The sequence below is a fragment of the Populus trichocarpa genome, chromosome 3, assembly GCF_000002775.5.
Source record: "Populus trichocarpa isolate Nisqually-1 chromosome 3, P.trichocarpa_v4.1, whole genome shotgun sequence".
Lineage (NCBI taxonomy): Eukaryota > Viridiplantae > Streptophyta > Magnoliopsida > Malpighiales > Salicaceae > Populus > Populus trichocarpa.
In genome coordinates, this window is record NC_037287.2 from 3562636 (window position 1) to 3587697 (window position 25062).

General features: G+C 31.0%; 1 protein-coding gene across 2 annotated transcripts; it reads right to left on the reverse strand.

Annotated features, from left to right (window-relative positions):
• Window positions 1-8084: 8084 nt before the first annotated feature.
• Window positions 8085-21814, reverse strand: LOC18096701 (uncharacterized). 2 transcript variants are annotated; one of them, XM_006385241.3, is made up of 11 exons: window positions 21408-21814; window positions 20244-20312; window positions 19011-19103; window positions 18445-18566; window positions 13582-13777; window positions 12452-12627; window positions 11229-11358; window positions 10174-10334; window positions 9406-9485; window positions 9012-9108; window positions 8085-8531 (listed from the first exon to the last, which is right to left on the reverse strand). In XM_006385241.3, the coding sequence occupies exons 1-11, from the start codon at window positions 21693-21695 to the stop codon at window positions 8474-8476; spliced, it is 1470 nt and encodes a 489-aa protein (XP_006385303.2). In that variant the 5' UTR covers window positions 21696-21814; the 3' UTR covers window positions 8085-8473. The 2 variants fall into 2 exon arrangements, with proteins under 2 accessions (XP_006385303.2, XP_024454075.2); XM_024598307.2 differs by having other exon boundaries at window positions 8085-8519; window positions 21408-21812.
• Window positions 21815-25062: the final 3248 nt, after the last annotated feature.

The window sequence follows — 25062 nt, forward strand, 5'->3', positions numbered from 1 at the left end:
AACTATACCGACCCGATTAAGTTTTTAGTAACCTGGTTAACCCGATCCAAATCCGACTTGGTCAACTCTAAGGAATTAAAAAAAAAACAAAGTGTTGCCATTTTAAGTAAGATAATTTACTCTAATTAACTTGGTGACTCAGGTATTAATCGAATAATCCAATGACCCAAACTTTTTATGTAGTTAGTTCTTGGACTAGTTTACAAATATACACACAAATCTCATATATGCATGATATATTTAAAGAAAATATATTCTTAATGACGTTTCAAGATGCTCAGGATAGGATTTTTTGGTGGCTCGATAATGGGCTTAATCAAGTGTTCTTGCTATTTGATTTATTCTTCATAACTAAGGAAGGTGGTAGCTTGATGTAGGAATCTTGATACCTGCAAAACAGTCTTTTTTTGGTGGATTTAGGGACAATTAAATGTTTTGGTCAATATCTTTGTGGAAAGAGTGTGCAATAAATATGCAAAAAAGCATTAAATCCTAAGAACAATGTTGTTTGTTCTTGTTATGATATGAAACTAATGCTATGTGAGAAAATGGTGTTATGTGTATATGTTAAGAATAAAACAATTATGAATCTTTTACCTTAGTGGTTCGTGAGGTGTTTATACTTTTTGAACCTTGTTCTTTTGTTTGAATAAGGGGGTTGTCAAGTCATTTCACCCTGGCAAGATTAAGGAATAAATATCATTTACATATGCATTTATGAGGGATAAATATCATTTACACGAATATTAATGAGAGAAAAATACACCTGACATAAATATTAATGAGGGAGAAAAATCTCTTACACTTGTGTTAATAAGATAAAAATGTGGTAGGCCATAAGAGACTTTTGTACACCTAGGGGTGTAAAATGAAGTAGAATCCAGGCTAAAAAGCAAGCCAATAAAAAATCCCAGGGGGTCAAGCGTTGGGTCTAGGCCATAAATCTAGACTCAAAAGATTATGCTCGGGTCGCCCAATACGATCCGAGGGGCATCAGGACAAGCATCTGATGCCTAGGCCAAACTTGTTTTCAGGCCTTCTGGGGCTCAGACCGTCTTTAAAATGGGTTTGGGCTGATAAAAAGTTGTTTAAAAAATATTGATAAATCTTGGTCCATCAATTCATATATACTGGTCTTAAAAATTCAAATTAAAAGGTTACAAAATTATGAATCTATTGGGAATTTTTTTATTTTTATTTTTTTGCAATTTTCTTAGAAAATGTTCGGGATCTTTTGATGTTTTATTGGGAACCCAATTTCCAAACAAAAAAAATATCTAGTTTGAACAAAAAAACCAAGAGTTTTTAAGCATGTTTGATTTTTCTCTTTTTTTTCCTAAAAATAAAAAAATTGATAATTGTCAAATCTCTCTTTCTTAAAAAGGGTTAATGAGCTTTTTCAGCTATATACAATGTGAAAGTTTACAAGCCATCCCATTTACTTGTTGTATGAGTTATCTTAATTGAGGGTAGGGTAAGCAAGTTGTCACGCAGAAGCATTTCACTTCCAAAATAAGGTTTTTGAGTGAAAGTTGCATGTTTTTATTAAAAGAAGGGTGTGACCATGGCAATGAAGAAGGCTTGAAAAACATTAGCAATGCTACCGTCCAGAAAGCTTAGTTTAGAAAGGAGAGAGCAGGCCCTACTGGAAAGAAAAAGGGTTTTCATCTTTTCAAAGAAATTATTGTTTGATGAGGAAAATAGTATCATAAATGAGCCAGTAAAACAAGATTGTTCGAGACAAAAGGGGTAGTGAAATCATCAGTTGAAGCCTATAAAAAAAATTGGTAACCAAATATTCTAAAGCTAGAGGTCTTTTCATTAGGGCATCAATTTTATGTAAAATCACCCTTCTTCTTTCTTAACAGGGTGCTAACTGTGTACTAATTGAAGTATTTTGAAATAAACAGAAGTACTTTCTTAGCAAGAGAAGGTAAAATACAAAAAAAAAATCTTTTTTTTTCTAATAACATAACTTAACTGAATATTATGATTTAGTTGTCATCATCATCATCAACATCATTATCAAAAAGTCATCTCAACACAAAAGTTTATGCTATTAGGTGAGACCCCAAGATATGATTTATATCACTCTTTAACATACCTCCCTTAAGTGAAAGTCATTTAAACTTGAAACTTGCACATGTTCATACTAACTTGTGCTTAATTTTATTAAATAGAATGGTGGTAGACAGATTCAAACTTGTGATTCTTTGGTCATCAAGGCTTTGATATTGTGTCAAGGATCCATCTCAATCTAAAAGCTTAAGTTGTTAAGTAAGGTTTCAAGATATGATTTATATTATGTATTTAATAATTATAATTATCTTAACTTATTTGTTTGTTTTATTTATTTATTAATTGTTACAAGGTCAATCCTTAGCTAAAGCTTATTTGAGGAAAGCCTCTTCATCACTTAGACATTCTTAGAGAGATATATGAGAAAGATATAACAACTAGAGCTTAAGTCAAGAGTGCTAGAAAAAAAATGTGAAGATCGGGGAAAAGAAAAGGGAGATGGATATTGATGACATTGATGAGCATGCAAGGAAGTAATGAGATTTATTTAAAGAAAATGCATCCCTATAATTGTGAAAGTGCTTCATCAATACCAAGAACACAAGGTCCATTATCATTTACTCCATCATTGTCTGTAACTTCATCTTTGAAATATACAGAATGAAAAGCACCAATGACAAGTTATTATTCCTTATAATTTAAAAAGATGACTTATGCAATGAATAATATTGCATAAGCTATTATCAACACAAACCATCAAGTTTGGAAGCCGACCAAGATAATTGAAGCAATGAGAAAATTGGGATTGGAGGCATCAAATCTTTTTGAAGCAATTCAATAGCTCATAAATCATCCTAATACTATTAGAATATCTTTTGGATATTCGAAAGAGCTATTCTTTGAATGGTTGGAAAAAAAAAAGATAGGTTTGTAATATGTTATTGAAGCATTCAAGTTATGCATAAAAATTAGAACTAATATCTATGCAATTGCCACAAATTTATTTATGAAATTGTCTAAAGCTTATTTTTAAAGTTAAAACTTCTTATTGCATGATTTGTATGGTGATATGTTCTGAAATATTAGAACTAAGAATTGTGGTATCTTTTTTAATTATTAACATTGTCAAAATTATGTTAGTCATTGACCTGTTTATTTGGCAATGTGATTTGTGTTGGTTTGATATTTATTTTATTTAAGTTTAATTTGAGAAAAAAATCAAGAATTTTTATTGGAATATTTCTAGAATTATTTTTGCTCAACATTCCAATGAAAAGATTTTAATCGAGAAGCTTTTTTAATATATATATATATATATATATATATATATATATATATATAAAATAAACTATTAATATGAGATAGGTCTATTTTTATATTCTTTAAAATGCCTATATTTCATATCATTTTAAATAAATATAAAGGTCCTTGTAGTAAAATGAAATGATTTTTGTAAAAAAAATAATTTCTAAATAAAAGGTAAAATAGTCAAGATTGTCGACGAGTATTCCAAATAGTATAATTGAATTTAATTATATGGTTTAATATTTTATTCCAGAGATAAAAAATTTAATATGTTATTAATTGAATTCAAATTTGCTTATGAATTAAATTCAATTTAGCATGTGATTTGATTCTAAACATGTTGTAAAAGAGGTAGTGAAATTAATATGGAGCAAAACACAATCCAATGTGGATCGTAATAGCGCTCCAAAATATATTTTCTTCTTTTTTTCATCCTTGGACTTTTTTTTAATTTAAACCTTTTACATTTAGTTGTTTTGAGTTTGGGCTTGATGATTTGATTTGGTTGGCTTGGTATTAGGTTGATGCGATATTAGGGAATGATTTTGTAGCTCGGTTTATAATCAGATTTGAAAAAATAAAATTCATTCTTATCCAACTAAAACAATTAAAGCTCTTGGGATTGAACATGAAACTTAAATAAATTTTAAGCACTTTTTTTCATTGAATCAGGGAGTGAAGTGAATGAAAAGGGAGAAATTGTTTGGCGTGTATAACACACGCAACAACAAGAAAGTTACCCAAGAAGTGGCAGCATATATGGTGCATTGTGAGCTTAAATGGCGACCTTTCTTGATACAGCTGGAGTCGTCTCAGCGAGATATACCTTAATTGATGATGCATATTGGTGGAAGAACTCTAATTTGGCTCTAACAACCTTTTTTTCCTCTCTTTTCTCTTTCCTATCCTAGGTTTCAATATCTAACTCTCTCTAAAATAGCAAATGGGCTGTCAATTTTTTATGATGTCAAATTTTATCCTTATTTTTTTATTGTTATTTTTAGCAATAATTATAGTTTATTTTCACAAAATTAATGTTTGATAAACCTTGAAATGGTATTTAAAATCATGAACATGCAAGAGATTCGAGGTGGGAGAATGTTAAAAACAACCAATGAAAATGCAATGCAGGAAGATAACACAATCCATTATGGATTACAATAGTTACACATAATATTTTTTTTTTAGCCTTCCACTCTTTTTTAGTCACTAATGTTTAAGGTGAGAGAAGGGTTGGAAAGCGGGTTTTTTTTTTATTGTTAAATAGGTCAGAACTCAATTTTTTGACCAACTGAGGTGGTTGTTGATCATACTAGAAAGGGACATATTGTTTACCACCTAGTATGATGTGTTGTCTCATTTGTTTTTTTTTTCTAAAAAAAATGGACAATGTGCTTGTAGGCTTACACATTTAACCTATTTTTTTCTTTTTTTTTAATAATTTTGATGTAATTTCTTAAAAATTCAATAATTTAAAATATATTAGGTATATTCTCTTATTCTATCTAATTAAAAATATATTTTAGATATTATTTTATTATATTTCATTTCTCAGGTAAAATTATAGAAATATTTTCAAAATATCAGCAACTGCTCATTTTTTAATTCAGTTAATTTACTATGATTGTGTTTTTTCATTATAAAATTAAATAAAGTGAACTTGTAAAAAAACTTAGGTCATGAATTTTTCTTGTGTTTTATAATAATGATGGTATTGTCTAAATATTTTTTTTGTATTGAAAAGAATTGATATCACCAAGAATTATAACTGAGCACAGGCGCTGGCTTTTATCAAGGCCCCGTTTGTTTGCTGGAAAATAGTTTTTTTTTGAAAAGTGAATTCAAGGAAAGTGAATTATTTTCTTATGTTTGGTAGTGTAATGGAAAATAAGTTGAAAAACACTTTCCAGTGTTTGGTTATGTCATGGAAAATGAGTTGGAAAATAACTTATTAATGTTTTATTTTTCTCAAGTTTATTAAAATAATGAGGAACAAATCTTACAAATTAAAAGGTTGAATGAGAATGAAATTGAAAAAAAAAATATGATTTCATAAATTATCTCAAATAAAATAAATAATAATCAAAATAATACAGATCAAATCTAAAAAATAAAAAAAAATGAAAGATGAAGAAATTAAAATAATAATAATTAACATTTCATAAATTATTTCAAATAAAATAAGTAACAATCAAAAGAATGAGGATCAAATTTGATAGATAAAAAATTTCAATAAAAAAATGATAAGGGAAAAGCAAATAAAAATTATAAAAATGAGGACCAAAGTTAATATAAAAATTAAATTTTAAGCGATAAAATTGAAAAATAAATATTCAAAACAAAATATATATAGTAATGAAAAGTTTGAGGACCAAATTTGATATAATCAGCAAATAATATGACATTTCTAAATTTTTCACAACTTCCGGAAAGTATTTTCTGCCCAAATTTTCCAGGAAAACACTTTCCTGGAAACCAAGCCAAATTTTCCTTTGACTGAAAACTGTTTTTCGTTGACCAACTTTTTTAATGACAAACAAACACATAAAAGTTTAGAAAATGGTATTTTAAAAACCACTTTTAGAAAACAAAGATAGCACAAGTTTATTATTATTTTAGACTTGGAGTCTTCCATCATGAAGCAGTAACAGTAGAGATATGGTTTAGCTTCATGAGACAAGATTAGAGAAGACCATGCATTTCATAACCTAGAAATCATTTCATCAGGTTTATTACGTTATCATTAATTCAAATAAAAGCAAATGGGGATATGGAGCAAGAGATTTTGAAGCTGTGTCGATACACATCCAATCTAATTAGATTTTCTCAGCCATTTTTATACCAGTACTACCAGTCATGCAGAGATTTTCTGATATGCATCCTTTCCTGCCTCAAACTAATATTTTCTTAATGCTTTGAACAGCAAAATCGAGCAACATGTCTGATTTGGTTAGTTGTATTCATTCCTATTAAATTGTAAATGAACTTACTGGTAATTGGTTGAGCAATGAGAAAGGTTTTGTATAATGCAAGTCCTTTCCCAGCAATCACCGACAAAGTAGCAAGTTATTATGAATTTGGATGCAGATTGCTCAATGCTTGTTATGATTGTAGAGGGTCTTAGTCAGAGATGAAGATGCTAGCTACTCTTCTGGCATATGTCCTGAAACCAGAGACTTAACAGGCTAATGTTGCAGCGAATCCTGGTTACGATATCATAAATAGCCCCCAATATCCCAGTTCATTGTAAATGCAGTCTCTGCAACAGTTCATTGGACTTGGATATCAGTCATTCATGGCATCCAGCATGAAAAGATTGTATGCAAATACCAATAAGTTCGAAGACTAAATGAATCGGTTTTTAATGCTGCGAATTTTGTTTAATTTTACAAACAGGAGGATTGGAAATATTTATTGAAACTAGGAGCTGGTTCTTTTGCTGGTGCAGCTGTAATAAAGTATGGAAGAAATAGGTTCTTTTACAAACAGCTGTAAGAAACAGGAGCTGTTTAATTTAATAACATAAAAATAGATAACAATAAAGTTAAGTTCCATTAAAAAAAAATACCTTACCAAACTCGCGAACCACTTTAACCCTATAAAAAGGTAAGATAAAAAAAAATCAATTTTTAATCACTTCAATATTAAAAGATAAAATAAACAAAAACAAATTTTAAAAAAAAATAATAACTAAAATTTTAAAAAAAAATAATACATTATAGATTACTATTGTAATTCACATTGTAATATATGTTATTAATAATTTTAAAAATTTATATAAAAAAAAACAATACGTTGTAGATTATTATTATAATATATAATACAATAACTGTGGATGAATAGTAATTTCTCTGCATCCTTTAGATTTTCCGTTAATAAATATCGTTAGCAGTAGTGTGGCTATAAAAAGAAAAATGATCCCATTTTGGCAGGAAGTATGTTATGGAGAAAGTAGTATGAGAGATATATGACATGTACAAAAGCATGGTAGAGATTATTTTTAAAATATTTTTTATTTAGAAATATATTAAAATAATATTTTATTATTATTTTTTAAAATTTATTTTTAATATCAACACATAAAAAAAATTAAAATCACTCTGAAAAAAAAAAAAAAAAAACCATTCCAATCACAATGTCAAACAGCACTGTAGTGGCAAAAAGACAGGTTGGGGCGTAGAGAAAAGGCTAATTAAGGGTTCACGATAAAGAGGGGAGTGGGAATTTTGAGCGTTAATTTCTTTCACGGGATTTTGCCCCTTGCTGAGTTTTTGGTTTGGATTTTGGATCCGATCTTCAGCCCAGCCAGCTTCAGGACGTGGGGTTCATTGTTCGGGGAGTGGTTTTTTTTATTATTTTATTACAGCATGACAGTGTTTTTTTAAAATTTAAAATGTTTTTTTTATTTTTAAATTATTTTAATATAAAAAAAATACTTTAAAGAACAATTCTACCATAATATTAAAAACTACCTTAATCATTTTTACCCATAAAACCTAGCCAAAAGTCTAAGTTGCCTGCCCGGATCAGGTTTTATGCCAAACCAGATTACTTTTTTAACCAAAATAATATTGTTTTTTTTTTAAATAAGCAAAACAATCTTTTTGTAAAAAAAAAAAAAAAAACCCTTAGATTGACCCACCAACCTGCAACAAAACCTTGGGCCTGATCTTATAACAATGGCAGCAGTTATATTTACTTAAAAAGGCAGGGAGATCTCATTGAGCCATTTTCATGACATCAAATTGTATGTTCGATAGTTTGCTCAAATACTCGTCATATTTCCTGGCCCTTGCTGCTTTAGCCTGCTCATAGAATTTTTCTGTTTGGTGATATCATAGAAATTATTGTATTTGCTGGCAGCAGCTCTAACCAGCTCATAGAATGCAATTTTACACTTGAAGATGCTAATCTATATCAATTTGTCTAGAGTTGAATTTACAAGGGAAAAAAGAAGAAGAAGAAAGAAATGAAAGATTCTCCACCAGGTTGCTATTGAATTTTTCTTCAACACAATGCCGAGAGATGTCTCTTTAAGCAATCAGAGTAAATGAATGCTTAGTCCTTCAAGCTAAATGGTACAAAAAATCTACGGCTAATGTAAAGCTCAAAGGCTGCTACCATGGTGACTTCGGATGTCACCACCAACTTAGAGGTTGTCCTTCAGCCATTTCAGAGCACCGTTTGTGAGAGACCTGTAAATGTCACTGCTTATATGGATTAATGTTTGTGTGTGTGTGTGTGTGTGGGCGCGCATGCGCGCCAATTTGTGTCCAGCGGGGACAAGCAAATAAATGATGAAAAGAAAACTGTCGAAATAAATACCGAAGGAAATCAACGTCACAGAAATAACTAATTCAATTAGCAAGGCTTTGTATGGCAGTGCAGATAATGATTTCCTTTTGAAAATATAAAGCCTTGCGATAGGAATTCATTCAAATATTTATAGATAAGGCAGAACTTCTTGAGCATGGATGCTCGCATAATCTAGTCAAGAGTTTTAATTTGCACAGGTCATTTTGGTCTCCTGATGCTTTAAGAATTGAAAGAATAGGTCACAAACGGCAGGTGACAACTGCCCAGGTTTTAAGAAAGAATGGCTCCTAAAAAAATACGAAGCAGCATGCAGTGATGGGCAAGCAAACCAACAGACAAATGCAGTTAAAGGATATGAATAACAATATTACCCCGCAAAATCTTTCAACTTCTGCCATGGGTCATTTTGATCTCTTGATTCTTCAGTTGTCTCGGAAACAGTTTCCACCTCGCGTTCCTGATCTCTGGCTGCAGAAACAAAACAAATGGCATACTCATCTTGCATTACACCAGACAATACACATTAATAAAATTAAAATAAAATATAGGAATATTTGTCTATTCCATTCACAAACAAAATAAAAAAACTCGTCATGTTCATGTATATTTCAGATAGTCAAATCCTACCCAAGGAATATGTTATTTTTGTCATTATTTCAAGAGAGAGAGAGAAACATATATTAAGCAAATTACAAATATCAAACACTTGGCACTTTGTGAATTGGATAGAATGATATCATCTACAAATAGCAAACAATTGCTTACTGGCAGGCTGAGTTCGTGATCGAGAGATATTTTTATCACTCAGTGAAGCAAGTTCTTCAAGCAATTCACGTTCTTTGGCACTGATAAACATAAGCAACACTTTGGAGTTAAGCTCAAGTAAAGATGTTAATTATGTGTTTGATGGTATGTAAAGATGCAAATTCTTAACACCAAAATATGATCACGAGAAGCATCAAAATAAATGAGAAGAGGAGTTTATAACAACAGAGCTGCAATTAAGCACTATGTTAAGCAATAATCATCAGTCAAGCTTAGTAATAATAAACAAAAAGATAAAAGATAAAATAAATACAATGAAAATTACCCATTACTATGTTAATAATTACAATGAAACAGAAATTATTAGTTTTATACTGAACATATGGAGCCCATCTTACCATTGTCAAACAAGATAAGAACCTAAATCACCATTTTAGCCCAAAGCTCGCAATGTACATTAAAAAGAATATTGCATATATCAAACTTAAACTACACCGAATCAGCCATTATCAGTTTCCTATCAACCATCATATAGCCTATCTTATCAAGAAACAGATTATTGTGAGCTTCAAACAAGCAGAAACCTAAAACACCATTTTAATGGTTAAAAAAATGAAACTGAAAAGGGCTAATAAAGATCAAACAGCAAAACAAAAGCCAAAGTGAAAACTACAAAAAATATGGCATCAGAGAATAAGAAGTAAAACATAACAATAAAAGTTATTATTGTGATATCGACCACGTGACAAAAAGAAAATAAGTACATACCTTACACGCTTTGGTATTGTAACTTTAATAGTAAATAAGTGATCACCGCGGATGGATGGTTTATTCAGTTTAGGTGCACCTTTCTTAGCCAGCACTAACACATCCCCTGGCTGTGTACCAGGTGGAATCTGAAGCTCACTCATTCCTTCAACTGTTTTCACCTGTTTTAAATGCAGAAATCACAATTCAGTGTGCACAGAGATTTTGTATTATTCAGCCTTCTGAACATTGGATGCTGACAAGCTAAATATGCAGAGAGTTAAAGGACCAAATTAAAAAAATGTCATTGCAAAGGAAAGAATCAAAAGATGACATGTTAAAATTGGGGTCTTCTAGCATAAAGGTCTCCACTCTACCCTAGAATTGTTCCAGGCATGGATCAATGTGTTTATTACACCAATCCGCTTGGACGATTATTGCTCTCTAGAGATTTTCAGGAAACAAAAAAATGGATGAAGTTGGAAAGGTCTTGTAGCAACTTAATCTCATTTGCATACATTTATGCACAAATAGGGATTCCGGCTCCATTGGACCATCCTCGAATAGTTTCAACTTTTTATCAAAAAAGAACAATAGAAGTTTCTCTTCTTATGCATGTAAAACTTTTCCAAGAAGAAATTTGACTTGAGCTCAAACATTATCTGAAAGAGACCATCAACTACTCGGGCTCAACATTTACAGACCACTTCAATAATCAATCAGCATAAGTTTTACTGTGAAACCATAAAAAAAAAAAAAGCCCCATCTGCTGGTCTCTGTAATTTTACAACTCCTCTGGAATCTGGTAATTGAGGTGATTTTGACCAATAAAAGAGTATCTTTAAAATGGTCCAGAATGTGACAGTGAAAAGGGTCACACTCTGCAATTCAGTATCATAGTTCCACTCCTACGCAAAAGCGAGATTTTCTAATGTGTTATCTTTTTGCAGTGGTGCACAAACTGAATATTTTATGTGCTTAATGTTTCATAAACTTAATTACTATCACTAGTTTAGATGAACAAAAGTAAAAAATTAAGGCATGCATAGATCTAACTGAGATGATAAAAATATGACCTTAACAACAGTCCCCAGTATTGCATCAGCATAACTGATAGATATTGTTGAGGTGAGATTAATGCCATCTCTTTGGATTCCTCTTATCTCTTCAACATCAAGATACACATAAAGATCCCCTAGAGGGCCACTGCAAAAATCAAAATCAATTACTGATTTAGAATCATGTTCAGTGTGAAACCTTTGGAAGATATACATGTAAACATTAGGTGATCAGTTGTGACGCTTAAGAAAAAAATGCAGTGATAAACATAAAGGAAAGAAAAAAAGTGAGCTGATGAATGCAAGGAGAATACATTTTATGAATTTATTCATAATTTTATATTTAGGAATTTTCTACCGTTACTCAGGAAAAAAGTTTATTTCATCCAGTAATTATTGATTAGGAGCGTTAGTCTATTTCCTAATTTAATTAAGACTCTTTAGCGTCCTTATGTGCTTGTATATTGCATAAATACACATGTTCTATGTATTTTGGAGATGATTTGGTGAATGAATCTTCGGATTCAAGGTTTTCAATCTTTTTGCTCAATTTCCTCCATAAATTCTACATCATCATGAGGAAAAGGCATAAGAAAACATAGATGATGAGTTGGAACTCTTGATCAGTATCACATGAATCTTCTGTTCCAGTGACAAGTAGAACAATTAAATCAAAAGAACCTTGAAGCCTACATCACATTCACAAGACCACTTTATAACAGCACCTATTAGTGAACTCACTGCAATGCAGACAATCAGAACAACTGCAACTCATGAAATTAGCAGGACGCCAACAAATCAATCTAAAAACACACCAGAATAGCATTTACTAGTATTTAAGCACATATTTCAGAAAAGAAAAGCAAAAAAAATTGATTTCAAATTTAGCACATAGATTTGAATGATGAACCATTTTCAAGTTGATTCATATCAATTAGAATATCAGCTACCACATCAACAAGCAGTTCGCTGTTTCATTTTACGTCTGACATATAATGCATTAGGACACAGTATAATGTGCTATTTGGCTTGCGAGTTTAATTCTTGATTCCTCTTAGCAATTAGTTATCACCCATTTGTTCACTGTAGCCATTTATAATCAAGTCATGTATATATTTGAGAAGCATTAATCAAAAGCAAACGTATCTTGCACAGACAAAATAAAACAAATTCCTTGCAATGATTTGCTAAAGAACAAGATGAAGATTGAAGATACAAAAAGACAGGTTTAATTGACATACCCTCTTGGTCCAGCATCACCCTCTCCGGCTACTCTTAGAATACTGCCTGCACCAACTCCTGGAGGGACCTTGACTTTGATATTTTTCTTAACACGAATACGCCCCTCACCAGAGCATTTTCGACAGTATTCAGAAATGACCTCGCCATCCCCACCACAATTGGGACAGACAGAAACCTAATACACAAAAAGATGGATATTGCAAGTCACTGAGGAGGGAAAAGAAAGATGGATCTTACAAAGAATAACGCATGATAAACCCTTCATAAAAATTGTTGTAAGCAAAATACAAGAAAAAAAAAACAAATCACAAAATTTATTAACTTGTCAAGTTTCTATGATCTAATCTGGAATTCAATTTTTTTCTTAGACTTCTTCTTATGCAATGCATGAAGTCATAACTCATTCCATATTATGTTCATGTGATATTTTCTACTATAGTTTTGCTACAGAAAAGTTCTTGAACCAAATAAAATCACTTCAGCAAGGTGCCCCTCTAATTTTTAGCATATTGCCAAGCCATATAACCTGCTCACTGCTGCTGTTGCTGCTACCTTTATCACACGAGAATTCATTTGTGCACCATCCCCTCCACCCATTTATTAAATGTCCTCCTTTTTTCCTGATTTCTGAAAAAAGAAACTAGCAAGAACTTATTCTGCTTTCCTCGGAGCCTATTAATATAGCTTGCCGGGAATAGAGCACATTTCCATGAACTCTGTTTATTTCCTAGCACTAAAGATGATAGTTCGTATGGATTCACAATCATATTGTTTGAGGAAAAAAAATATTTTGAGAAATTGTGGATTTAGGCAGCTATTTTGTTGAAAAGCAGCGCCCCCCCCCCCCCCCCCCCCCCCAATTGAATTGGTTGTAAAATCACAGCACCAATAAAGTACCTTCCATTCATTTTGATAGCAGGCAATTATTTGCAGTTTTTACAACTATCCAGAGCATCATAATGATGCTCAAACCTTGTGGAAGTAAGCTATGGAAATGTTGAGAAAGCTCCATTTCAAGAAAAGATTTGATTAGACTTTTGGAATTTCATTTTTATATACAAATTTCACACCATGTGAGAATAGCAATGATGAACAGTCCAGAAAGCTCAAAAGAAGTATGCCCTGTTACCTGTGAGAACAAACCAAAGGGAGTTTGCTCAGTTCTCATAACTTGACCCCTGCCACCACAGGTTGAGCATATCCTCATCTTGGAACCCATTTTTGCTCCAGTACCAGCACAAACTTCACATGTCTCCAAATGAGAAAGCTCAAACTCCTTTTCTGCCCCGAATATGGCCTCAGAGAATTCTAAACTAATGTCATAGCTGAAACAATAAATTTAGCTGTTAGCAATCAACAGCAATTCCAGTATAAACTTGAGGACTATCAAATACCAGTAAATATTAATTTACAAACAGTAGCCTTAACAAGGTGCTATTACAGGAATCACGTGTCATTTCAAATCAATGTATGAACCTACATCATTAAAGCCACTTATGCAGATCTGCTTTGTTTGTTTCCACAATTCAAGAAATAATCAGAAAACAACAAGGTTTTCATGGAACGGGACATTATACAATCAAAATTCCAGTAAGGAAAATGCTAGAAATTCTAAAAGGCACACTGTGTTGGTTTGGTTCAGCTATCATTTGGCTAGAGTTTAGAAATCTGTTACTTTGATGTCAGCTCCCAGAAAGCTGGCCAAAACATTCTGAACGCTAGTTAGAAGTTGAATAGGATTGGAAGATTTAAAGGAGAGGGAGAGAGTTGTTGTAATAATGCTTGAGAAGTGTGTTTGGAAAAACCTGCACTGAGCTGAAATAGGACTAACAAACAAGTAGACCCCACAATTGACCAAAAAAGCTAGAGTCATTCAGTGTGATTTATGGGTGCTTTCAACATGTCAGTCCCTCACTTGGTCTATTTCTAGCTGAAGTAGAATTAACACACATATGATACCACAACAATCTCCATTCACATGCAAGTCCCATCCACATAAAGCAGGATTCTCTTTCAAATGAAAACTTTTGATGGTCCAAGTGTCACAGCAGATCCAAGAGCTTGCAAGCATAGGAGTCAACTCTCGACCATGAGATAGCTGACTACTAATTACTCCATCTTGCTCAATATGAGTCACACATGCTTTTGAATCACTGGAACACAGGAAAGAAAAACAACCGCAGGAGTTGCTGCATTATTGCATCAACCACTCACCCAACCATGACTCTTCAGCTATAACATCATTCATTGTGCACAGGGGGATAACCTTTGGCTTTGGGTAAAACTAGCACAGAGCCCAAATGACTCTAGTTTACAGGTTGGAAATCACAGGCTGAAATCCTTGTGTATTTGGCTCTCACTTCCCCACTTTATGCTGATGTTAATTAACTTACCCAATGTGGAATTAACTCACATAACCAGACAACCACAATTTAAGAAATGGATATCACTTTCATATTAGCTCAAATATAAAACAGTTACAGACAATGAGAGAAACAAACAAACAAAACAAAACAAAAGGATAGAGAGAAGAAGGATGGGGAATTAAAAGGCAAGCTAAATCAATTTAAATGGCATCCAGCTAGATATTATCAAGCAAATTTATCTTCAAGTCACCTTCTATAGGTCAAATTTATTCGAAGAAAAACCTTAATCCCAAAATAAGAGGTAACTTGAGCACTAATATACTCCGATGCTTGTTCTTTAATCACCAAGTTCTGTTTTGCGATAAAACCAGTTAGTAGGCCTCATTTGTTTGCTGGAAAGTAGTTTTCTTTTGGAAAGTGAATTCCGGGAAAGTGAATTCCGGGAAAGTATTTTCTGATGTTTGGTAGTGTAATGGAAAATAAGTTGGAAAACACTTTCCAGTGTTTGGTTATGTCATGGAAAATGAGCTGGAAAATAACTTATTAATGTTTTATTTTTCTCAAGTTTATTAAAATAATGAGGAACAAATCTTACAAATTAAAAAGTTGAATGAGAATGAAATTGAAAAAAAATATAATTTCATAAATTATCTCAAATAAAATAAATAATAATCAAAATAATAGAGATCAAGTCTAAAAAATTAAAAAAAAAATGAAAGGTGAATAAATTAAAATAATAATAATTAACATTTCATAAATTATTTCAAATAAAATAAGTAACAATCAAAAAAATGAGGACCAAATTCGATAGATAAAAAATTTCAATAAAAAAATGATAAGAAAAAAGCAAATAGCAATTATAAAAATAAAGACCAAAATTAATATAAAAATTAAATTTTAAGAGATGAAATTGAAAAATAAATATTCAAAACAAATTATATATAGCAATCAAAAGTTTGAGGATCAAATTTGATATAATCAGCAAATAATGACATTTCTAAATTTTTCACAACTTCCGGAAAGTGTTTTCCGCCCAAATTTTCCAGGAAAACACTTTCCTGAAAACCAAGTCAAATTTTCCTTTGACTGGAAAGTGTTTTCCGTTGACCAACTTTTCTAATGGCAAACAAACACAGGAAAGTTTGGAAAGTGGTTTCCCGGAAACCACTTTCCGGAAAACAAACACAGCCAAAAGGGAAAACATTTTCCTGGAAACCAAACCAAATTTTTCTTTGACTGAAAAATGTTTTCCGTTGACCGGAAAGTATTTCCGTTGACTGGAAAGTGTTTTCCGTTGACCGGAAAGTGTTTTCCGTTGACCAACTTTCCTAATGGCAAACAAACACAGGAAAGTTTGGAAAGTGGTTTCCCGGAAAGTGAATTCCGGAAAACAAACATGGCCTTAGGCCTCATTTGTTTGCTGGAAAGTAGTTTCCTTTTGGAAAGTGAATTCCGGGAAAGTGAATTTCAGGAAAGTGAATTATTTTCTGATGTTTGGCAGTGTAATGGAAAATAAGTTGGAAAACACTTTCCAGTGTTTGGTTATATCATGGAAAATGAGTTGTAAAATAATTTATTAATGTTTTATTTTTCTCAAGTTTATTAAAATAATGAGGAACAAATCTTACAAATTAAAAAGTTGAATGAGAATGAAATTGAAAAAAAATATAATTTCATAAATTATCTCAAATAAAATAAATAATAATCAAAATAATAGAGATTAAATCTAAAAAAAAAATGAAGAAATTAAAATAATAATAATTAACATTTCATAAATTATTTCAAATAAAATAAGTAACAATCAAAAGAATAAGGACCAAATTTGATACATAAAAAATTCCAATAAAAAAATGATAAGGGAAAAGCAAATAACAATTATAAAAATGAGGACCAAAGTTAATATAAAAATTAAATTTTAAGAGATGAAATTGAAAAATAAATATTCAAAACAATATATATATATAGCAATCAAAAGTTTGAGGACCAAATTTGATATAATCAGCAAATAATATGACATTTCTAAATTTTTCACAACTTCCGGAAAGTGTTTTCCGCCCAAATTTTCCAGGAAAACACTTTCCTGGAAGGCCATGTTTGTTTCCCGGAATTCACTTTCCGGGAAACCACTTTCCAAACTTTCCTGTGTTTGTTTGCCATTAGGAAAGTTGGTCAACGGAAAACACTTTCCGGTCAACGGAAAACACTTTCCAGTCAACGGAAACACTTTTCGGTCAACGGAAAACACTTTCCAGTCAACGAAAACACTTTTCGAATTTGGTTTGGTTTTCAGGAAAGTGTTTTCTCTTTTGGCTGTGTTTGTTTTCCGGAAAGTGATTTCCGGGAAACCACTTTCCAAACTTTCCTGTGTTTGTTTGCCATTAGAAAAGTTGGTCAACGGAAAACACTTTCCAGTCAAAGGAAAATTTGGCTTGGTTTTCAGGAAAGTGTTTTCCTGAAAAATTTGGGCGGAAAACACTTTCCAGAAGTTGTGAAAAATTTAGAAATGTCATTATTTGCTGATTATATCAAATTTGATCCTCAAACTTTTGATTGCTATATATAATTTGTTTTGAATATTTATTTTTCAATTCCATCTCTTAAAATTTAATTTTTATATTAATTTTGGTCCTTATTTTTATAATTGCTATTTGCTTTTTCCTTATCATTTTTTATTGAAATTTTTTATCTATCAAATTTGGTCCTCATTCTTTTGATTGTTACTTATTTTATTTGAAATAATTTATGAAATGTTAATTATTATTATTTTAATTTCTTCACCTTTTTTTTTTAATTTTTTAGATTTGATCTCTATTATTTTGATTATTATTTATTTTATTTGAGATAATTTATGAAATTATATTTTTTTTCAATTTCATTCTCATTCAATTTTTTAATTTGTAAGATTTATTCCTCATTATTTTAATAAACTTGAGAAAAATAAAACATTAATAAGTTATTTTCCAGCTCATTTTCCATGACATAACCAAACACTGGAAAGTGTTTTCCAACTTACTTTCCATTACACTACCAAACATCGGAAAATACTTTCCCAGAATTCACTTTCCTGGAATTCACTTTCCCCGGAATTCACTTTCCAAAAGGAAACTACTTTCCAGCAAACAAACGGGGCCGAAACCAAGCCAAATTTTCCTTTGACTGGAAAGTGTTTTCCGTTGACCAACTTTCCTAATGGCAAACAAACACAGGAAAGTTTGGAAAGTGATTTCCCGGAAAGTGAATTCCGGGAAACAAACATAGCCTTAAATACGGGGAAAAATCGAGCCAATTAGCTGGTAGAGCTTTTATACAAGTGCACTGTGTGAGAGTCTCTATCCGTGATTTTCTTCGTTTATTTTTCCCTGATATCTTTTTTCTTTCTATCACTGGGAGGTACATGTCGTGTTAAACTGAGTAGAGATATCAATGAAACAGGGCTACAATTAACAAGCGCAGGTTTAGATGTGTTAAAAGATAAGTCTTTTATTGTAACCGAACTGGACCACACTAGTGGTATCCTACTATACATCCAGGCTACATCAAATGAAACAAATGACAGAACCATCAGCCAGCATAGCGAAAAAAGAAAAGGAAAGGAAAAGAAAAGATGTACACAAATATTAACTTACCGTATGTCTTCGCCCTTAGTAACAGTACTACGACGACGTGTCTTGAACCCAGTTTGTTCCATGCCAGGAAAACCACCCATGCTCGCCCCAAAGAATGTCTCAAATAGGTCAAAAGGATTAGTCTGTAGAAGGAAAAGTAATTTTGTAAGATGCATTGAACTTTATAGCAGTGTAGAAGATGGGTGTAACCTAGTTTAGTAGCATAAACATGTGTAAGGTGGGATCCATTGTCGTTTGCTACTTTAAATGTTGGCATATATATAGGCAAAAGTTTCCTGGTTTAAATGTTTGCATGTATATGGACAAAAATTGGCATGCCATGCGTAAGGTCATTGAGGCAAAACTAGCTGGCATAGTGGAGAACATCAGAGCTAGGAAGCCCTTCTATAATTGATCCCACAATAGAAGAGTAATCATGGGTGCTGCATGACACTCCAAAAGGTGCTGGACAGGAAACCTAGTTAATTACTGATATATGCCAACTTTTCTCCAGGTTATTATCAGGAAAAAAATGGGAAAAAAAAAGAAATGGAGAAAGAACTAAAGAACAAAAATTGATGTAATACCGTATAAGCACTTGAGGGTCCCCCTACTGTACTCTTAACTCCAGCTTCACCGTACTGATCATACAGAGACCTCTTTTTATCATCTGATAGCACCTGACAATATTATACTTCAGAATTCAAAAGAAAACATGATAAATGCAAAAGCTTCAAAAGAAAAATGCACTTCAAGCAAGCAACAACGGAAGAAGAAAAATTGGACCAACAAAAGTAAAATGAAAATGATTGATATAGGCCAGAGGGTTTTTATATGATTAGTGAGATTATGGAAAAGGGTGTTGTAATAGGTAAGAATGATGATGAACAAAAACTATAATGCAACAAATTACACTAACTCTGGATAGACTTTCAACATTTAATATCAGAAGGTAAAAACCAGATGTTATATGTTCAGAAAAAAATCAAGATATCAGATAATGAGCACATATCTACCAAAGAAAAGATTGATTAGGACTTACTAGTTTATTGGGCCGTGCTATGCTACGTGTTAGATAAAAAACTTTTGAAACATAAAAAAAAAAATGTCCAAGCCAAGGGAACTATTTGGCATTCCCAGCAGGTCAACCTTGAAACCTACCGACTCGAGTTTAAAATTAAACCGTGTTGCCCTAACATGACCTAGTCGACTTTGCAGGTCCAAAAGCAATCAAGCAACCCGCTTCCTTGTCTAGCACAGGTTTAAAATTAAATCGTGTTAGAATTGCCTCGATGTAATTCAGTCAACTTGGTAGGTCCAAAAACAACTATGATGACAGGTAAAAAACATGGTTTGACTTAAAAAAAAAAAAAAAGAAGATATTTCTTTTGATATTGAGACAGGGACATATTGGATCGACTTGAGCTTTGCAGCTTAACAGCCAAACTCATGACCTGGGTCATGAACTCCACAAGATTTCATTACTTTAACAAAAAAGGGGGGGGGGCTCCTTAACTGGGAGGTGAGTCATCCCCCACTCCTTTTAGCGTTTAGTAGAATGATCAACCCGGCTTGGCATCAGATCCATGAATAATAAATAAGTGAGAAATGTAGAAATACAGTAACCCATCCAGTACCCCACCCAAACAAGTCAAGAAATGTAGCAAGATTCATGACATGGTTTATTAAGAGCATTATCGATAATGAAAACCTGCCCAGACATAAAGCTCGTCAATTAGGATACTACACCACAACAATTTAGTCAATATGCTATCTTGAAAATTCAGGGGCAAATTTTGGATTTGATTTCTTATACATACCTCATACGCAGAACTAATCTCCTTAAACTTTTCAGTTGCTCCTGGTTCCTTGTTGACATCAGGGTGGTACTGAAATTATTGTAAAAGTTAAAGTAATCCTTGACAAAATAGATGTTAGTGAAGTTAAAGCACATTGTATATAAGATAACAAATGGAAGCAAGATGTGCATTCTAATTTGCAATGGTAGGATTATCTCTATCATTTGCCTTATAGCTGACAATTGGCCATCTACAGGCACTCGTAAGTGGCTGATAAATGCTCGGAACATAAGAGAGGATGCCCTTGGATATCATTTTCTTGAGATATTTTTACGTGAGGACTCATAGATGACAGGCACTCCCGCATTGGGACATTCAGGATGCCAATCGACAACTTTAACCAAAACAAGTTCCTTGAGGGTAAATCCGCCTCCTTGGACTGAAGATTGCATGTGGAGGTCTGAAAGATCCATCTATATTGCTCTCCTTCTGACCAATAAACTTTTAAGAAATTATTTTAAGAGCCTACGAGCACTCAAATTTTAAGACTGTGAAGTTACGGATAACATTCTCAGTCTTTCCAAGTCCTGCTAAATCTCATAAGAGAAAACATAATATCCTGATATAGCATTTCTGAAAACCATAAAATAAAATGGACCAAGGAAATATAACCACGGTGCTTCTTCATTAGGACGATCACAGATCCCTATAAAGCGGATTTCATAAAGGCCTGAGTATCATGAATTTCTAAAAATGCATGCTTTGAATTGTACCAAAAAGCATAGCTTTAACACACTACCATGTACATAGGACGAGGCTGCAGTTCAAAGAAAAAAGCATGAAGGATTACCGTACTATTCAAAGACGAATTATCCAAAACTCAATAACCAACAACAATTCAAAGCTTCCACTCACATTAATCCTCAGCCCACAAATCCAAAAGAACAACCAAATAACAATCAAGAACCCATTTTTTATTCATGTTGGTATCTGAAGAACCTTGAAAAGAACCAGAATCTTCCAATTCCAGAATTTATAATCTTTTCAAATCAGTAAAAGTTAACAACTTTGTAAATTCAATCCCCATCAAGAACTTGTTGCTGCTATTCGTTCACATTTCCCAGAAAGCCAAGAATAAAATGAAATCATTTTTCTCAAGAAGGCCCAAGATTGTTAGGTGGTTACCTGACGAGCTAACCTTCGATAAGCAGCTTTAATTTCTTTACTGGTAGCAGATTTGGGGACCCCGAGAGTAGCATAGTAATCCCCAGAAGCGTAGACGAAAGGCCCAGGACCATTGGTATAGGCCTTTGTCTTGGTCTTGCTGAACCTCACAGTTAATATGGATGGAGAAGCAAACTTCTTACCTGTAAAGAAAGAAGAAGAAGAAGAAGATGGCAGTGATGGTGAAGAGAAGGTTAGCGAGGGGCGGAGGGAGAGGGTTGCTGTTGTCACAGTGGCAGTGATGGCCATTGAAGAGAAGTAGCAAGGAGATGGGTTTAGGACAGGTTTCTGGGCTTGCTCCCCATGGCCATGATTTTGTTGTGATATTGTATGGTGAGGATGGATGAGTGGAGAGGGAGGTGGTGGGAGAAAATTGATCAAATCGAGGAAATTAAAAAAAAAAAAAAAAAAATTAATTAAAACTATTAGAATTTTAAAAAAACAAACTTGTTTGTTTTGATTTAATAAATTTAAAATTAAAAAATTAAACAAAACTCAAAAAAAAAACTAAAAAAAAAAAGTTAAATCTAAAAAAAACAGAGCAAAACTGAAAAAATCGAGTCAAACCAATTTAAACTAGTTTTGTTCTAGAATAATTAAATTGAACCGAACCGAAACCGGTCAGTTTGAACCAATTTCAATTTAATTTTAAAATCTTTTTAAATAATTAATTTAATTATTATTTTAAAAAAAATTAAATTGAACTGAAAATAATCATTTTAAAATAATTATTCTAATGATATCGCAGATGTGGATTGAGGTCCGTTTGTGTTGCTTTCCCGTGCTAGCTAGCTTAAGTGGCACTGACCACAATATCATCACACCGTTTGCTACCACGTTGAGACATACTTGTACAAGTTATGTCCATTAATAGAACTGGAAATACAGTGTGTAATGTAGTGTTTGGTGCTGGGAAACGACGCTGGATTTTTGTTGTCTTCCTCAGCTTGTTGAGAAAATATGCTTCGTAATATTATAAATTATTGTTGAGTTTAATTTTTATATTTTTTAATTTAAATTAATTAATAAAATAAAATAATGCAAGCCTAGATATTATAAAGTTTTTATTTAAGAGGATAGTATACTTATTACTCATATTTTAAAATTTTATTTTAAGCTTTTAGATGAGATAGTTTTTTAATGAAAAATTTAAAAACTCTAAAGAACTAATGTTGTTGTTAGAGGTGTTTTTGGAATACTATTTTTAATGTCAATTTAAAGATGAATTACTTGGTAAATTAGAGGGTCTCTCTTGTAATTTACTTTTGTTTATTTTTAAGTAATTGAATTCTAAATGAAATTCGATTTAATATCCTTAAAAATTCAAAAATAAGAAATTAATTTAACTCTTGGAATTGAATTTAATTCCAAGAGTTCTCGTTAAAGTTTTTTTTAAATTGTTTTTTATCTCTAACAAACTTCAAATTAATGTTTTTTTAAATATTTTTGGATAGTTTTGATGTGTCAATGTTAACAATAAAAAAAATCTCAAAAAATTATTATGATGTATTTTTAATTAAAAAATACTTTTGAAAATAACATTATATTAAATTACCATACATAATTGTGTGTTTATGTGTTTGATAATGTGATGCACAGTTATTTTCAAAAATATTTTTTAATTAAAAATACGTTGTAATGATTTTTTTATTTTGATATACAATTATTTTCAGAAGTAATTTTCAATTAAAAATGCATTGCAATGATTTTTTTTATATCAATATGTCAATATCATCAAAGCACTTAAAGTAAATATAAATTTAATAAGTTTTTAGATGAAAAATAATATAAAAATCACTTTGAAAACATCTTTTATAAATTTAATGAATTGAACCAATGGTGTTTTTCAATGTTCAAATTCCTTTTGAGATAAACAGGGATGCGTTCGTCATTAAGATTGTGAAAAAGAGACTTTATATATATATATATATATATATATATATATATATATATATGATATCATAAAATGAATTACTTTCTACTTAAAATTTAAAACTATGATTAAATTTTATAACACTTAGTAAGTATTGAAATTTAAGTTATTATTTGATTTAAATTTAAAATAAAAAAAACTTTTTAACTCATAAGTATAAAATATATTGAGTTAGAAATAACCTTTGACTTAAATTAAAAGTTTTTTTAAATTTAATGAAAAGTTAATTTTTTTTACTTTCAAATTTATATTATCTCCCCTCTTTGAAAAAATTTGTTTAAGTCATTTTTTTGCATAACAAACTTCTGAATTAAATTTTTCTTATAAATAATTTATGAAAAAAATTGATTATGGCTCGTAGTCAAAATTTACTTTTCATTAATCATGCGAACTCTTAATTCATAGTATTTTTTAAAAGAGAAACTAACATGAGATGAGGCAGAATTAAAATAAATCTCAACAAAATTGATGTAAATATTTTTATTTAGACTCGTAAATAAATTTTTTTAACTTTGTCTCCCGTTGCCTTTATAGTTACTCATGAAATAATATAATTAATCAGCATTTATGAATTTTAGACGACGTCAATCATGATAATTGGTAGGGATAAGTAAAAAAACCAAAAAATCAATTAAACCAAGAAAACTAGGAAAAAATAATTTAAAAAATCAAACTGTAAAAAAAACCGATTAAACTGATTAAAATTTAAAAAAAACCGACCGATTCGGTTTTATAAACCTGAAACTGAAAAAACAGAACGGAAAAAACCCGAGTCAAACCGGTTTTTGTCCTAAAAAACGAACCGAAACCGGTCGGTTTGAACCGGTTTCGGTTTTTTAAAAAAAAATCAATTTTATTACTTTTTTTATAAAAACCAAACCGAATCGAAGATGATCACCTCTAATAATTGGTTATGACCAATAACAATTAATAACTGGTTTTATTTTCAAAAGAGTGCGAGGGTTCATTTATTTTATGAAAAATATTTTTCTAGAAAATCACTTATCTTTCATTATTTGGATGCATCAAAGAAAATATTTCCATGAAATAAATTAATTTTCATTCATTTTTTTTTTGTATAAAAGGTAATAGAATGAGAAAATTTATAATATTTATGATAAAAATAGCAGTGGTAATAATAATTATAATGATAGCGTTAACAATAGTTACAATAATATTATTATTTGTGATACTAGTAATATTGGTGATAATAGTGGTAATTATATAGGATGTTAATTGTTGTGGTAACGGTGATAAAAATAATAATAATAAAATAATGATTATTTTAATAATAAAATCATAATTATGACAATAATTATAATTATAATAGTATTAAAGGATTATTGTAAGATGATGATAAAATAATTTATATATTAATAATATGATGATGATATATGATGATTACATAGATAAAGATAATAATCATGGCAGTGATAGATTAGTGATAATTATGGTGCTTATGTATAGAATAAATTTTCCTCTTCCTAACGAGGTTAAAATTATTTTTTCTTTTTTAAAAAAATTGACTTATTCTTTAGTATTTATTTTTCACTAAAATATAAAATAAAATAAAATAAAAATTATAAAACAAACAGAGTCTTTAAGTAAACAATTAAATTTAACATGGTTTTGAATAATCAAATATCTATAAAAAAATGTAAGAATATAATATCAACAACAACA

Excerpts from the sequence above, each read along its gene's own strand:
- LOC18096701 (XM_006385241.3), bottom strand. The coding sequence starts at position 21,695 with ATGGCCATCACTGCCACTGTGACAACAGCAACCCTCTCCCTCCGCCCC. Across the intron at positions 18,567-19,010 it reads GACCCTCAAGTGCTTATACG|ACTAATCCTTTTGACCTATT; the intron begins GTATTACATCAA and ends TTCCTTCTACAG. Across the intron at positions 11,359-12,451 it reads GGTGATGCTGGACCAAGAGG|TGGCCCTCTAGGGGATCTTT; the intron begins GTATGTCAATTA and ends TGATTTTTGCAG.